Source organism: Gracilinanus agilis, chromosome 6, assembly GCF_016433145.1.
Source record: "Gracilinanus agilis isolate LMUSP501 chromosome 6, AgileGrace, whole genome shotgun sequence".
Lineage (NCBI taxonomy): Eukaryota > Metazoa > Chordata > Mammalia > Didelphimorphia > Didelphidae > Gracilinanus > Gracilinanus agilis.
Genome location: NC_058135.1, coordinates 216030905 through 216044060, shown reverse-complemented (window position 1 = coordinate 216044060; position 13156 = coordinate 216030905). Strand labels below are relative to the sequence as shown.

General features: G+C 38.9%; 1 protein-coding gene across 1 annotated transcript in view; it reads left to right on the top strand.

The window, feature by feature from the left end:
- Nucleotides 1-13156, top strand: part of ABLIM2 (actin binding LIM protein family member 2) — a 242968-nt gene that overhangs the window by 195669 nt on the left and 34143 nt on the right. The window contains exons 16-17 of the mRNA XM_044681548.1: nt 6744-6796; nt 12071-12209. Of these exons, the coding sequence (XP_044537483.1) occupies nt 6744-6796; nt 12071-12209 (192 nt within the window). The remainder of the gene's footprint in view (nt 1-6743; nt 6797-12070; nt 12210-13156) is intronic.

Below are 13156 nucleotides of genomic sequence, written 5' to 3'. Positions count from 1 at the left end.
AAAGGCAAAACATATAATCCTGGTCCAAGATGGTCAGTCAAGAATCTAAACAAATGAGTGACTTTGAAATGATAGAAAAAAGGCAGAGCCAAGATAGAGGCGTAGTAGCAAGAGCCTTCTGAAAGTCCTTCCAATTCATCATTACAAAGTGTCTCAAGAGGACAGAAATCAAAACTGGCTCTCCCACTGGACACAGCCTTCAAGGTAGATAGTGGATTCCCACACTATTAGGATGCAAAACTGCATTAATCAAAGCACAAGCTGATCATTCCTCCCCCATACCACCCAACCAGCCAGAGCCAGAGTGAGGGCCAGAGCAATGTAATTCTTGGGGACTGGCTGAAAGCATCACAGACTTACCCCTGAGGGCAGTGTAAGGCCTTGGCAATGAGACTTGAAACTCAAGGCTGAAGAGCATGGAGCCTGGGCAGTAGAGCAGGGAGCTTGGGCAGAAATAAGGCTGGCCAGAGTCAAGGCAGCAGGGACTGGAAAGATAGCCTCAGGACAAAATGTTTTAAAGCCCATTACACAAAGAACATCACAGATCTACCCGCCCTCACTCAGGATTCAGACTGGGAAGGGAAGATACTACCAAGGCAAAGCTGTGTGAGACAGAAACTAAGAAAGTAATGTCCACCAACATGCAGGAACTCCAATCTACTAGTGGAAAAAGGAGTAAGCAACAATAAAAGAAGAAGGAAAAAAGAAGAAAAAAAAACTCTTGACCCTAGATAATTTCTATGGAGAAAAAGAGCAAAATACAGATGCAACAGCAGAGTGAAAAACAAGAAAACACATTCAAACTCTCCCCCCACCCCTAAACAAGGGAAATTGATCACAAACTCTCAAGGAACTCAAAAAGGAGTTCAAGAACTAAGTAAGAAAGATAGAAGAAAAATGGGGGAGAAATGGGGAAAATGAAATGATAGGAGTCTGTTAGTTCCAATTTTGATCACTCAACATAATGACTGCACCAATATCCTTTTAAGCACTGGCATATTTCTATGTAACTCTTTCCCCTTGCTTTGAATGAGCTCCAGTTATGGACAGCTCCTTGCCACTGCTAAAGAGTATTAGAAGGGAAGTAACTGAATTTGAGCAGTAGCAACAACTAGCAGTCAATGACTCTGAGCCACGTAATGTGGCATCCTCTTCAAGAGCTGTAGGAATTCAGAAGAAGGAGGAATCTGTAAAAGCTCAGATAATTAGGGAAGAAAAGCTTCATGGAGAAAGGGGATTTAAAAGATTAGGAGAGTATGAATGGAGAAGGGAAGAGAGAAGGACATTGTAGGCAGGAAACAATGCAAGCAAAGATATATAGATGTGAGTAAGCATGGTGCATTTGTGAGGGAGGGAAAAACCCTTCTGACCCACTGGGAGAATATTCAAATAATGGGAAATAAGATTATATACAGGGCTTTGAAAATCTGGCAAATGATCATAGAACCACAGACTCTCAGCTCAGGAAGGAACCTATGTAGTCATCCAGTCCAATGTATACCTTAATAGCAATCCCGAAACAACATTCCCAATAGACCTCCTGGGGGGCAGCTTGGTGGCTCAGTGGATTGAGAGTCAGGCCTAGAGATGGGAGGTCCTGGGTTCAAGTCTGACCTCAGACACTTCCCAGCTGTATGACCCTGGGCAAGGCACTTGAACCCCATTCCTTCCCCCTCCCCCCATACCACTCTTCCACCTAGGAGCCAATACTCAGTAGTTAAGGGCTTAAAAAATTAATTAATTAATTAATTAACCAATAGATCTCCTGGCCTCCACTTACCAATTTCCAATGATGAGGACTCATTTCCATCCATGGAAATCCATCCTAAATATGTGTGGTTGTAATCATCAGAAAGTTTTTCCTTATACTAGCCCAAATCTATCTCCATGCAACTTTCATTCATTGACATTCTGTTGCAAGCAGAGTATGACCAGTTATCTTTCCCTTATGATAGCCCTTCAGATAACAGCCAATTAATTACCAGTGATATAGCACTTTAAAGTTTTGCAAAGCACTTTATAAATATTATCTCACTTGATCCTTACAAAACCCTGGGAAGAATATACTATTATTTTTATTTCTGAAACTGAGGTCAGACTTGAACACAAGTCTCCCTAGTTCCAGGTACAGTGTCTGATCCACTGAGCAACTTACCTAACTGCCACTACAGAAGGCAGCTATTATATCTTCCTGCCTTCTCTAACCTAAAATTTCATTTCCTTCAATTGAGCCTTCTAAGACATGATCATGCATTCTGGTGACTGTCCTCTGGATGTATATAATTGATTTTGTTAGTATAATTCCTAAACTTTAGTGCCAAGAACTGAATACATTTTACTATGTGGGTGTTGAACTCAAGCAGAGGATCCTGGAATAATCCACTTTTTCCTTCAGGGACATGACATGATAGAGAATGGTAAGTCACTGAAGATTTTTCAGATGTTGTTCAGTGTGATGAAAAGACTGTTTAAGAAAATTTAATTGTGAGGTCCTGGATTTAAATCTGACCTCATACACGTCCTACCTGTGTGACCCTGGACAAATCACTTAACCTCCACTGCCTACCTCTTACTGACCTTCTGCCTTGGAATCAATACTTCTAAGTTCTAAGACAAGAAGGTAAGCACTTAAAGAAAAAAAAATATTTTGGCTATGGTGAATGAGATCATCTTGTTCTCTTCAGTAGACAGGTAATTTCTCTATTGAAGAACTTAGTAGATCCATTCCATGATCCATGATTAAGCCCAAAGTTCTTTGATTGGGACATCAGAGGATGTTCTGAATGGAAGAATGATTGTTCTCCCTGATTCTAAGCTGAGGGATATACTCAAAACAACTTATTATGGCTCTACAATCAATAAATTTATCTAAATCTTCTTGATACTTGTATTTCCAACTTATTTTGTTTATGTTAGACTATTTGCTGGCATCTATATCCACAGACTTTGAGGATCAAACAAGGGCTCTAGAGATCAGCTGGTACAACCCGAAGCATGAGTCTTCTCTATACCATCCCCAGTAAGGGGTCACACAGTTTAAAGAATTACAGTGATAGAGAACCTACTATTGTGAAAGGCAGATATATCCTAGAGGATAGTATGGAACAGTGGAAAGACTGCTGACTCTGGAGTCAGAACCAAGGTTCAAATTCTCCTGACCTTTAATATCAATGTGATCTTTTTTTTTGTTGTTCATTCATTTCAGTTATGTCTGACTCTTTAAGACCCCATTTGGAGTTTTCTTGGCAAAGATACTGGAGTGGTTTGCATTTCTTTCTCTCCGGGGTAACCTTTAGAAAACCATTTAACTTCTTTTGTGAGGCCTACCTCATCTTTAAAATGAAGTAATTGTATTAGATGACCTCTGAAGTCACTTCCAACTCTAGACCCATGATTCTATGATCTATTGTTAATTAGTTCTAATTGTTAAAAAGCAATTCATCAGGCAACTAGGTAGCATAATGAATAAAGTGCCAGGCCTGGAAATGGGAGGATCTAGTTTCAAATCTCCTCAGATACTTCCTAGCTATGTGACCCTGGGCAAGTCACTTAACCCCAATTGCCGAGCCTTTACAGCTTTTCTGTCTGAGAATCAATGCTTACTATGGATTCTCAGACAGAAAGGAAGAACTTTCTAAAAAAAGAGAAGACATTCCTTAAATTAAACCGAAAACCTCTTGAGATTCCTTCCCTAATCTGCCACCAATCATTCCTAGTTCTACCCCTTGGGACTAAGCAGAATTAATCTAGAATTTCTTCTACGTAAGAAACCTTCACTTATTTAAAAATAACTATCATAGCTTCTTTCTTTCTTCCTTCATCCTTTCCTGTCTTCTAAACATTCCTTATTTTCTAAAAGCTATCCTTGATCAACATGGTTCCCAGTCTATTTACTCGCCATCCTTTAGACATGGTCCAGTTGTCATTGTCAGTATTCCCTCTCTTTTATTTCCTCAAATTGGATGCTTTTCTGAAAATATCTGACCAGGATAGAGTACAGCAGTATTATCACCTCTGACACGCTGGATCCTAGAATCATATTAATGCAACCTGAGATTTACAAAGAGAAGATGAAAGGCATGGAGTGGACTCCAAGACAGACCATAGAGTCATTAGAGTCATGTGTATTTAATTGGGTGTCAGGACCTCTCAGCTCGTCAGGACACACTAAACCTAGGAAACAAGTGAATTATTGATCTGAATTGGCAGAGGGGCTTGACACACCAGGAATCCTTGACACACAAACATACGTGGATACAATCGTATATCCAGACCAACACAAACAAAAATGGCAACAACAACAGAAGGCCAAATTTGTCTTTTTTTCTTCTTCTTAAGTTTGTCTAATAACTTCATTATGCCCTTTTGATGGTTTGGGTAGCCTGTCGAACTAGGAATCCTTCTGATTTATTAATACAATGTAGAGTCTCAGCTCTCTGGCCTATTGTACATTGTTACACTTGAAGAAGCTAGAGTAGTGGCTGTACAATAGAAGCTATGATCCCCTTCTTATCTGTATGTCAATGTGTTGAAGCATACATCACAAATCCTATTGTTTTTCATTGAAAGGTAGCAAAATGGCATCATTCATTGAGTTTTTATAATGAAGCAGAATCGTGCTTAGGGATCCTTTTCACTTACATAGAGAAAATGTGTGCGTGTGTGTGTTTGTTTTTAAGTAGAAAATGATTTCCACTTTTAAACTAATGAACTTTTGGGGTAGACAAACCTTCTCAGCATTTATTTAAGGGTTTTATCTAGTCCAAGTTCAGCACTCCAGGCCAATATTTGCATAGTCTCTGAACTACTTTCAGTCTTCTCCTTGATGAGGATGGGAGACAGTGTCCTGGGAAAGAGCAAAGAGCACCCTGCTTCCTTGCACTCACAAAGTCTCAGGCAACAGAACAGCCCTCTGTGCTACAGTCCCTTCTACGAGGTGTTCAATTCTGTGCAGAGTTTGAGGGTTGAAATTTGAGGGAAATTTAATCAAATGGATCAATCCACTGAGGTAACGATCTGTAAATGTGGAAAAGAATGAAGAGAGTGTGGGGATTTATGTGCTTAAACCAACACCGGGAAATCTGAGTCATATTAGAGGAGGCAATTTCATTTGTAGCTTTTGCATCGTTAATCAGGAACAATGGAAAATCAAGACTAACAAAACAGGAAATGAAAGGATCACTCCATTCAGCACCAGAGAGCATGTCAAATTCTTAGTAGATAGAATTGAGGAAATCCTTTTCTGAAGACTTTTTCCATTTAGTACATTTTCATTCTTTGTTCATTGTGTTCAGTATTTTTACGGAAAATTTTTAAATGCCATTTTTCGTGTCATCATTTTTTAATAGTTATACATTAAAATTAAATTGGTTTTAAAGCTAATGTGGTTTCCAGCACTTTCGCCATCTTGGGATGCATCCAGAAGAGAGCAACTTCGATCATGAGGAAACTAGGACAATGTCACATAATATATTGACTGAAAGACCTAAAAATATTTAGTTTGGAAAAGGGATGAGCCAGAGACATGATTTGCTGCCTTAAAATATTTGAGCAAATTTCATATGAAAGAGAGACTGGGGGATAGGGTGGCTAGGTAGTTCAGTGGATAAAGAGCCAAGCCTGAAGACAGAAGATGCTGGATTCAACTCTGTTCTCAGACACTTCCTAGTTATGTGACCCTGGAGAAGTCACTTAACCCCAATTGTCTAGCCTTTACCACTCTTCTCCTTGCAACTGAGATTTATTATTGAATCTTAGACAAAAGATAAAGGTTTAAAAAAAAAGGAGAGGGTTTGGCCTTGTCCTACAACAATGGGTAGAAGATACATGGAGACATATTTCAGTTTTATTGTGTTTTTCTTTAAATTCCTAAAAGTTAAAACTATTCAACAGCAGAATAACTGACCTCAGTGTATAGTGAGCTTCCCATGACTGGAAGTCTTTAAGCAGAATCTGGATGAACACTTTTCTTGGTTGATCTAGATGGAATTCAGGTGTGGATTCAGCTATGAGTCAAACTAGATCTGGCTCCTAAATCTTATATTCTATGATTCTGTAAATAACCAGAACTCCCATTTGAGTGGTTTTTTTAAATATCACTTTTCACAATTTATCATTTTCTTTTTTGGGGGGCATACTTTAAAACTGTTATAACATAAGGGGCATTTAGGTGGCTCGGTGGATAGAGCCAGACCTAGAGATGGGAGATCTTGAGTTCAAATTTGGCCTTGGACATTTCCTAGCTATGTGACCCTGGGCATGTCACTTACCCCCACTGCCTAGCCCTTACCACTCTCCTGCCTTGGAACCCATTATTGATTCTAAGACAGAGGGTAAAAGTTTAAGAGAAAACCAGCGTATACATCCTTTAAAATGTTAGTTTGCTACATTAATATCACAAGACTGTGGCATCAGATTATTTCAGTGAGGAACCACTTTGTTTGAGACCATTGATGGATATGTAAGACAGAGTCCTTACATGTATATACACAGACATAGCCAAGCAGGATTTCTATGTACAGGCTATTCCTGCTGAAGCTATTCCCCCATCTCACCACAACTTCCCCAGGTCTGGCTTGAATCCCCTGGATTATCTCTTTTGCCACTGAAGACTCTTCCCCCAACCCCACTTATTTAAAAAATGGATCATAGAGCAGGTAACCACAATCCAGAAAAGGCATCGAAATCCCAGTGTTGGAGACAACATAGAAATCCTATTTCTAAATCGATTTTTTTTCTTCTAGTGACAAAGAAATCAGATGGAGAAGATGGAAGTTTTGATCCCGATAATCGGAAGGTAATGAGAAAAATGCAGCAATAAATGAAGTTTATTCATCAATAATCTTTAAAACAAAACAAAAGTATGGGATAGGAATTTTTAAAAAAAAAATCTTTACCTTCCATCTTAGAATCAATACTGTGTGTTGGTTCCAAGGCAGAAGAGCAGTAAGGACTAGACAATGGGAGTTTTGTGACTTACCTAGGGTCACACAGCTAGGAACTATCAGATTTGATCCCAGGACCTCCTATCTCTAGGCTGAGCTCTCAATCCACTGAGCCACCTCACTGTCCCTCAGGATTTTTTTTAAGAATTGTGATAATTAAAAATCTTATTTAAGAATTTAAACCCTAATGCCTTAAAATTAATTGTGGCAATTTCCCAGCTGTGTGACCCTGGGCAAGTCACTTGACCCCCATTGCCCACCCTTACCAATCTTCCACCTATGAGACAATACACCGAAGTACAAGGGTTTATAAAAAAAAATCCTAAAAAAAAAAAAAAAAAAAAAAATTTAATTGTGGCAAGAAAAGAGCTTCTTTCTATAGGAAGATGGTATAATTTTTAAAACTCTTGCCTAAAAGTCAGGACAAGTAGCACAATGGATAGGGGTCCAAGACTGGAGTCAGGATGGTCTGAGTTTAAATCCAGCTTCAGATACTTCCTAGGTGAACTTGGTTAAGTCTCTTAACCCCATTTACCTAGTCCTTGCTCTTCTATCTGTGAATTAATACTAATGGGGCAGCTTGGTGGAAAGAGAGTCAGACCTAGAGGCAGAAGGTTCTGGGGTCAAATCTGGTATCAGACACTTCCTATGTGACCCTGGGCAAATCACTTAACCCATTGTCTAAACCTTAGTGTTCTTAGTGTTCTTCTCCTTGGAACTGATCTTAAGTATTGATTCTAAGAGAAAGTACAGATTTTTTAAAAATGATACTAAGATAGAATATAAGGGTTTAAAACAAAAATAAATGAAAATAAAAGTCAGGCTTACAATTGGCTTTGCCCATTGACTACCTTAGTGCTCTTGAGCATGGAATTTCCTTCCTTTGGAGCTCACTTATTTCATCTGCAAAATGGGAATGGTAATACTTATACTAGCTACCACATGGAGTTGTTTTGAAAAAAATACTTTGCTTACATATAAATTCTATAGAAATGAGAGATAACATAGCAAAATCAGCTCTCAAGGTTAGAGAGTTCTGAAATATACTGACCAAATGACTCTAGACAAGTCACTTAACCAACCTCTCACTGACCAGGCAAGTCACTAAGACTATCAGTTACAGAGCACATGTCAATCTGTATTGCTAGAGGGAGTATCTTCATTGAAAGTTACCTATAGTATCACCTCACACCTAGAAGATTGGCTAAAATGACAGCAAAGGAAAGTAATAAATGTTGGAGAGGACGTGGCAAAATTGAAACATGAATGCATTGCTGGTGGAGTTGTGAATTGATCCAATCTTTCTGGATGGCAATTTGGAACTATGCTCAAAGGGCTTTAAAAGACTATCTGCCTTTCAATCAAGCCATAGCACTGCTGGGTTTATACCCCAAAGAGATAATAAGGAAAGAGACATGTACAAAAATATTTATAGCTGAGCTCTTTGTGGTGGCAAAAAAATTGGAAAACGAGGGTATGCCCTTCAATTGGGGACTGGCTGAACAAATTGTAGTATCTGTTGGTGATAGAATACTATTGTGCTGAAAGGAATAATGAATCAGAGGAATTCCATGTGAACTGGAATGACCTCCAGGAATTGATACAGAGAGAAAGGAGCAGAACCTGGAAAACCTTATACATAGAGATTTATATACTGTGTCACAATCTAATGTAATGGACTTCTCTACTAGCAGCAATGCAATGATCCAGAACAATTCTGAGGGACTTATGGAAAAGAACGCTACCCACATTCAGAGGAAGAACTACAGGAGTGGAAACACAGAAGAAAAACAACTGCTTAAACACATGGGTCTAAGGGGACATGACTAGGGATGTAGACTCTAAAAGTCACTGATTCCCAAAGTGGGCGCCACCGCCCCCTGGTGGGTGCTGTGGTGATGGCCACAGGTGCATTTGGAGGCAGTGAATAACTGTAAGGGGGTAGTGATAGTATGTGACAGGGGGCGCTAAGTAATATTTTTTTCTGGAAAGGGGGTAGTAGGCCAAAAAAGCTTGGGAACCACTACTCTAAATGATCACCCTAGTGCAAATATCAATAATATGGAAATAGGTCTTGATCAATGACACATGTAAAACCCAGTGGAATTGCTCTTTGGCTATGGGAGGAGGTGGGAGGAGGGGAGGGAAAGAATGAATCATGAAAGCATGGAAAAATATTATTAATTAATTGATTGATTTTTGCCAGATCGCAAAAAAAAAAAGTTCCCTATAACAATGAAATCAAAAGTCCAGTCCAAAAATTTTTAAAGGCCATAGAAATGTGTTTTTATTTACTTTTTAATATATTTTTTTGTTTAAGTGAAAATCTAATTAAATCATGAGAAGTGAGTGTATGACTTCTCAGGTCCTTTTTAAAAGGCCAAAGTCCTTTGATGCTCTGAATCTTTTTAAAAACCCTACATAGTGTCCTTTAAAGCATTTAGGGCTCTTTGTTTATTACATTTTGTCCTACACAGAGTATTAATAGCAATGCCTTAAATAACAGCCACTTTCGTCTTGTTTGCAAATATAAATTCTCCCATAAATGAGCCATTTTGCTAAGATTTTCAATATCCTGCAGCAGCTAGATTTTATGTAACATTTATATAACAGTCAATACCCTTTTCCAAAGTCTCACCATGTATTGGAGGCGACCTTGGGTCCCCCCCACTGCCAATATCCCAAAGGAGTCCGGGCTCTGATACCTTCTCTCAAGCTGAAGAGGCTTTGAGTAAGAGCCTGAGTCTATTGTTATTGGGCCAGGACTGCTAAGATTTCTCACTAGGTGGGATTCATTTTAGTTGGAGCAACTCTTGAGGACCATCTTCTAAGTTAGAGAGAGGGAGCGAGTGACCTGTGATGGTAGGAGGAATCTCCTCTGAGATGACTTCCAATTTGTACTGTAGACATCTCATATGGGCATAGCTATTTATATCTTGTCTCCCTTACTAGAATGGGAGCTCCTTGAGGACAGGAACTATATTTGCTTCTCTTTTTATTCCCAGTACTTAATACAGTTCCTGGCACATAGCAGACACTCAGAGTCTTCTTGACTTGTTGAGATTACCTGTCTCCAAAGTACTAAAAGATTAATGTATGAGGAATTAGAATAGCAACTCCCATTTCTATGTTGTTTTATACATATATTTATGTATGTATATATGTATGTATGTGTATATATATTTGTCATTTCATTTGCTCTTTTTCAAGTAGAAGAAATAAATATTAGTATTACCATTTTTAACCCCTTAATTTCTACCTTAGTAACATCTCTAAAATAGAAAGACAAGGACTGGGTATTTGGGGTTAAGTGACTTGTGCAGGGTCACCCAGCCAGGAAGCATCTGAGGCCAGATTTTACCCCAGACTTGGCGCTCTCTCCCCTGTGCCACCCAGCTGCTTCTATTAATACCATTTAAGGAATTAGGAAAAGCAGTCTCTGATATGACTTGCCTAAACTCATGTGGCTAGTAATGGACAGTTCTAGGATTTGAAACCAGATCTTTTGGGTCCAGATTATTTAGTGATGATTCTATTAAATTTCAATGCCTCTCTTTATTATATAGAATATAGTAATCGCTTGTACATGTTTGTGATATATGTGCAGCAAACCTCAGTTTCTTTTGAACTATTTTTTCTTCTCTTTTATATAAGAAATGGTTTTATGGGAGGGATACATTCAGAAATGAAGACAACATGAAAACAAATGATAGTGATAAAAAGTAAAGTTTTAACAAAGTTTAATTTCCACCATCTGTAAAATAGAAATACAAAAATCATAGTATGGAAAGAAAAAGGGAACCAGATCTCAAAAGATCTTTCTAGCTCTGATATTCTTTGACTGCAAAGATCCGCATAAATGTGGATTTTCATGTACTGGGTTTGTGTAAGGTAAAGCATTCCTGTATCTTAATGGTGACCCATTGGGTGTAAATTCAAACAGATATAGGGTCCATGTTGTTGTTCAGTCATTTCAGTCATATCTGATTCTTTGTGTCTCCAGCTGAGATTTTCTTGGAAAAGATACTGGGAATGATTTGCCATTTCCTTCTCCAGCTCATTTTACAGATGAGGAAACTGAGGCAAACAAGATTAAATGACTTGCTTAGATCACATAGCTAGTAAGTATCTGAAGCTGGATTTGAATCGAGGTCCTTTTAAGCCAACACTTTATCCACTGCCCCACCTAGCTGCTTTATAGTGTCCATAGAACACAATTTATGCAGAAGAACTAGATGATATCTCTTAGCCAGATAGGGTAGGTCCCCTCTTCCTTAAGCTTATGACCTATGATGGCCTCATCTTGAGGACTAGGGGTAGAGAGTATTCTTATCTGACTCAGATTCTAGTTCTCTCTGAAACTGTTAGTCACTACTTCTCTACATCTGAGCTATGCCCTAACTCAATTTAATTGTTTTCAATATGCAGCTGAGCTTCATGGGATTCACTGGTGCACCCTTACGTAGTCCTGAGGCATTGACCTCCACCAATGATGAGAATGTCCCATATCAATGGGCTTTGGATTTCAAATTATACGGGAATGGGGTAGGAGGGAATCATTCAATCTAGAATCAGTGGATTTAGGTTCGAATCTTGGTCCTGACACTAGCTAACCGTGTGCCCTTCTGTGCCTCAAATTGTTGAGGAATAGAAAGTGTTTATATATTTTTTTTTATCTACTTTGGTAGAAATTAAAATGTCTTAGTATTATTATGAAAATAATTTTGAACTCTCAGACCTGCTGACATATACCTTGGAGAACCCCAGAGAAATTGAGAAATATTGGACTAAATAACCCTTTATTTAGAGAAATTGAGAAATATTGGACTAAAATCCTATGAACAGAGGGGCAGCTAGGTGGTTCAGTGGATTGAGAGCCAGACCTAGAGACTGAAGGTTCCTGGATTCAAATTTGACCTCAGATACTTCCTAGTTGTATGAACCTGGGCAAGTCACTTAACCTCCCTTCCCTAGCCTTTACCACTCTTCTGCCTTATAGTGAATATATTATACTGATTCTAAGACGGAAGGATAGAGTTGTTGAGATTTTTAAAAATCCTATGAGCACTATCAATTTTCATATTTCTTAATTAGAGGAATTAACATTATTTATTCTTTCTTTTCAGCAAAAGACCAATTGGTTGTTTCTCAAGGGTGATATGGACACTAGAACAAACTCACCTGACCTGGATACACAGTCGCTATCTCATAGTAGCGGGACCGAACGAGACTCTCTTCAGAGAGTGCAAGGAGACTTCTATTCACGTGAGTGGTTGTGCTGGGCAGCAGTTCAGAGATGAAGGGTTGAAAGCATTCGGGGAAGGTGATATAAGGAAGCAGATCCTTTGGTCTAGACCTAACATGGAGAGCTCCTATGCTACATTCTCTAAGGTCTTCACCACTATCCCAAAGAAATAATGCTTATTAAGTATGGAGCCACGATGATATACTAGTCAACCATTTCTATACTGTAATTTCCTTGAGCTACGCATCTAATTACACTAAAAACTTGTCCTTCTGAAGTTTCTCTGTGGATCTCCATCAGAAACAGTCAGCACACATGTAAAACCCAGTGGAATTGCGCATTGGCAATGGGAGGGGGGTGGAAGGAGGGAAAGAATATGAATAATATAACCATGGAAATTTTTCATAATTAATCAATAAAATTAAAAAAAAAAGAAACAGTCAGCAGTGGAGGAACAGTGTAGGGAAAACCTAGGGGGAAATGTCTTTTCCTAGTACCCCATTAAAAGAGAACGGCTCCTAGCAGTCAGGGAAGAGCCACGTCCCCACAAGAGCATGGTCCAGGTGGATTAAATACCACTCACTGAGTCAGTTACTCAGAAAACCTTCTGGCTCATACTGCCTAGGTAGAGAAAGAAAATGAACCTTGATTTTCCCTCAATATGAAACAGACACAGCAGTTGCATTCATAACTCTTTTGGGGGTGTTGTGAAAATCATTATGATTGATCATAAGACTTAAGGCAAGGGGGGCAGCTGGGTAGCTCAGTGGATTGAGAGCCAGGTCTAGAGACAGGAGGTCCTAGGTTCAAATCTGGCCTCAGACACCTCCCAGCTGTGTGACCCTGGGCAAGTCACTTGACCCCCATTGCCTACCCTTACCACTCTTCTGCCTTGAAGCCAATACACAGTATTGACTCCAAGACGGAAGGTAAGGGTTAAATAAATAAATTAATTAATTAAAATAAG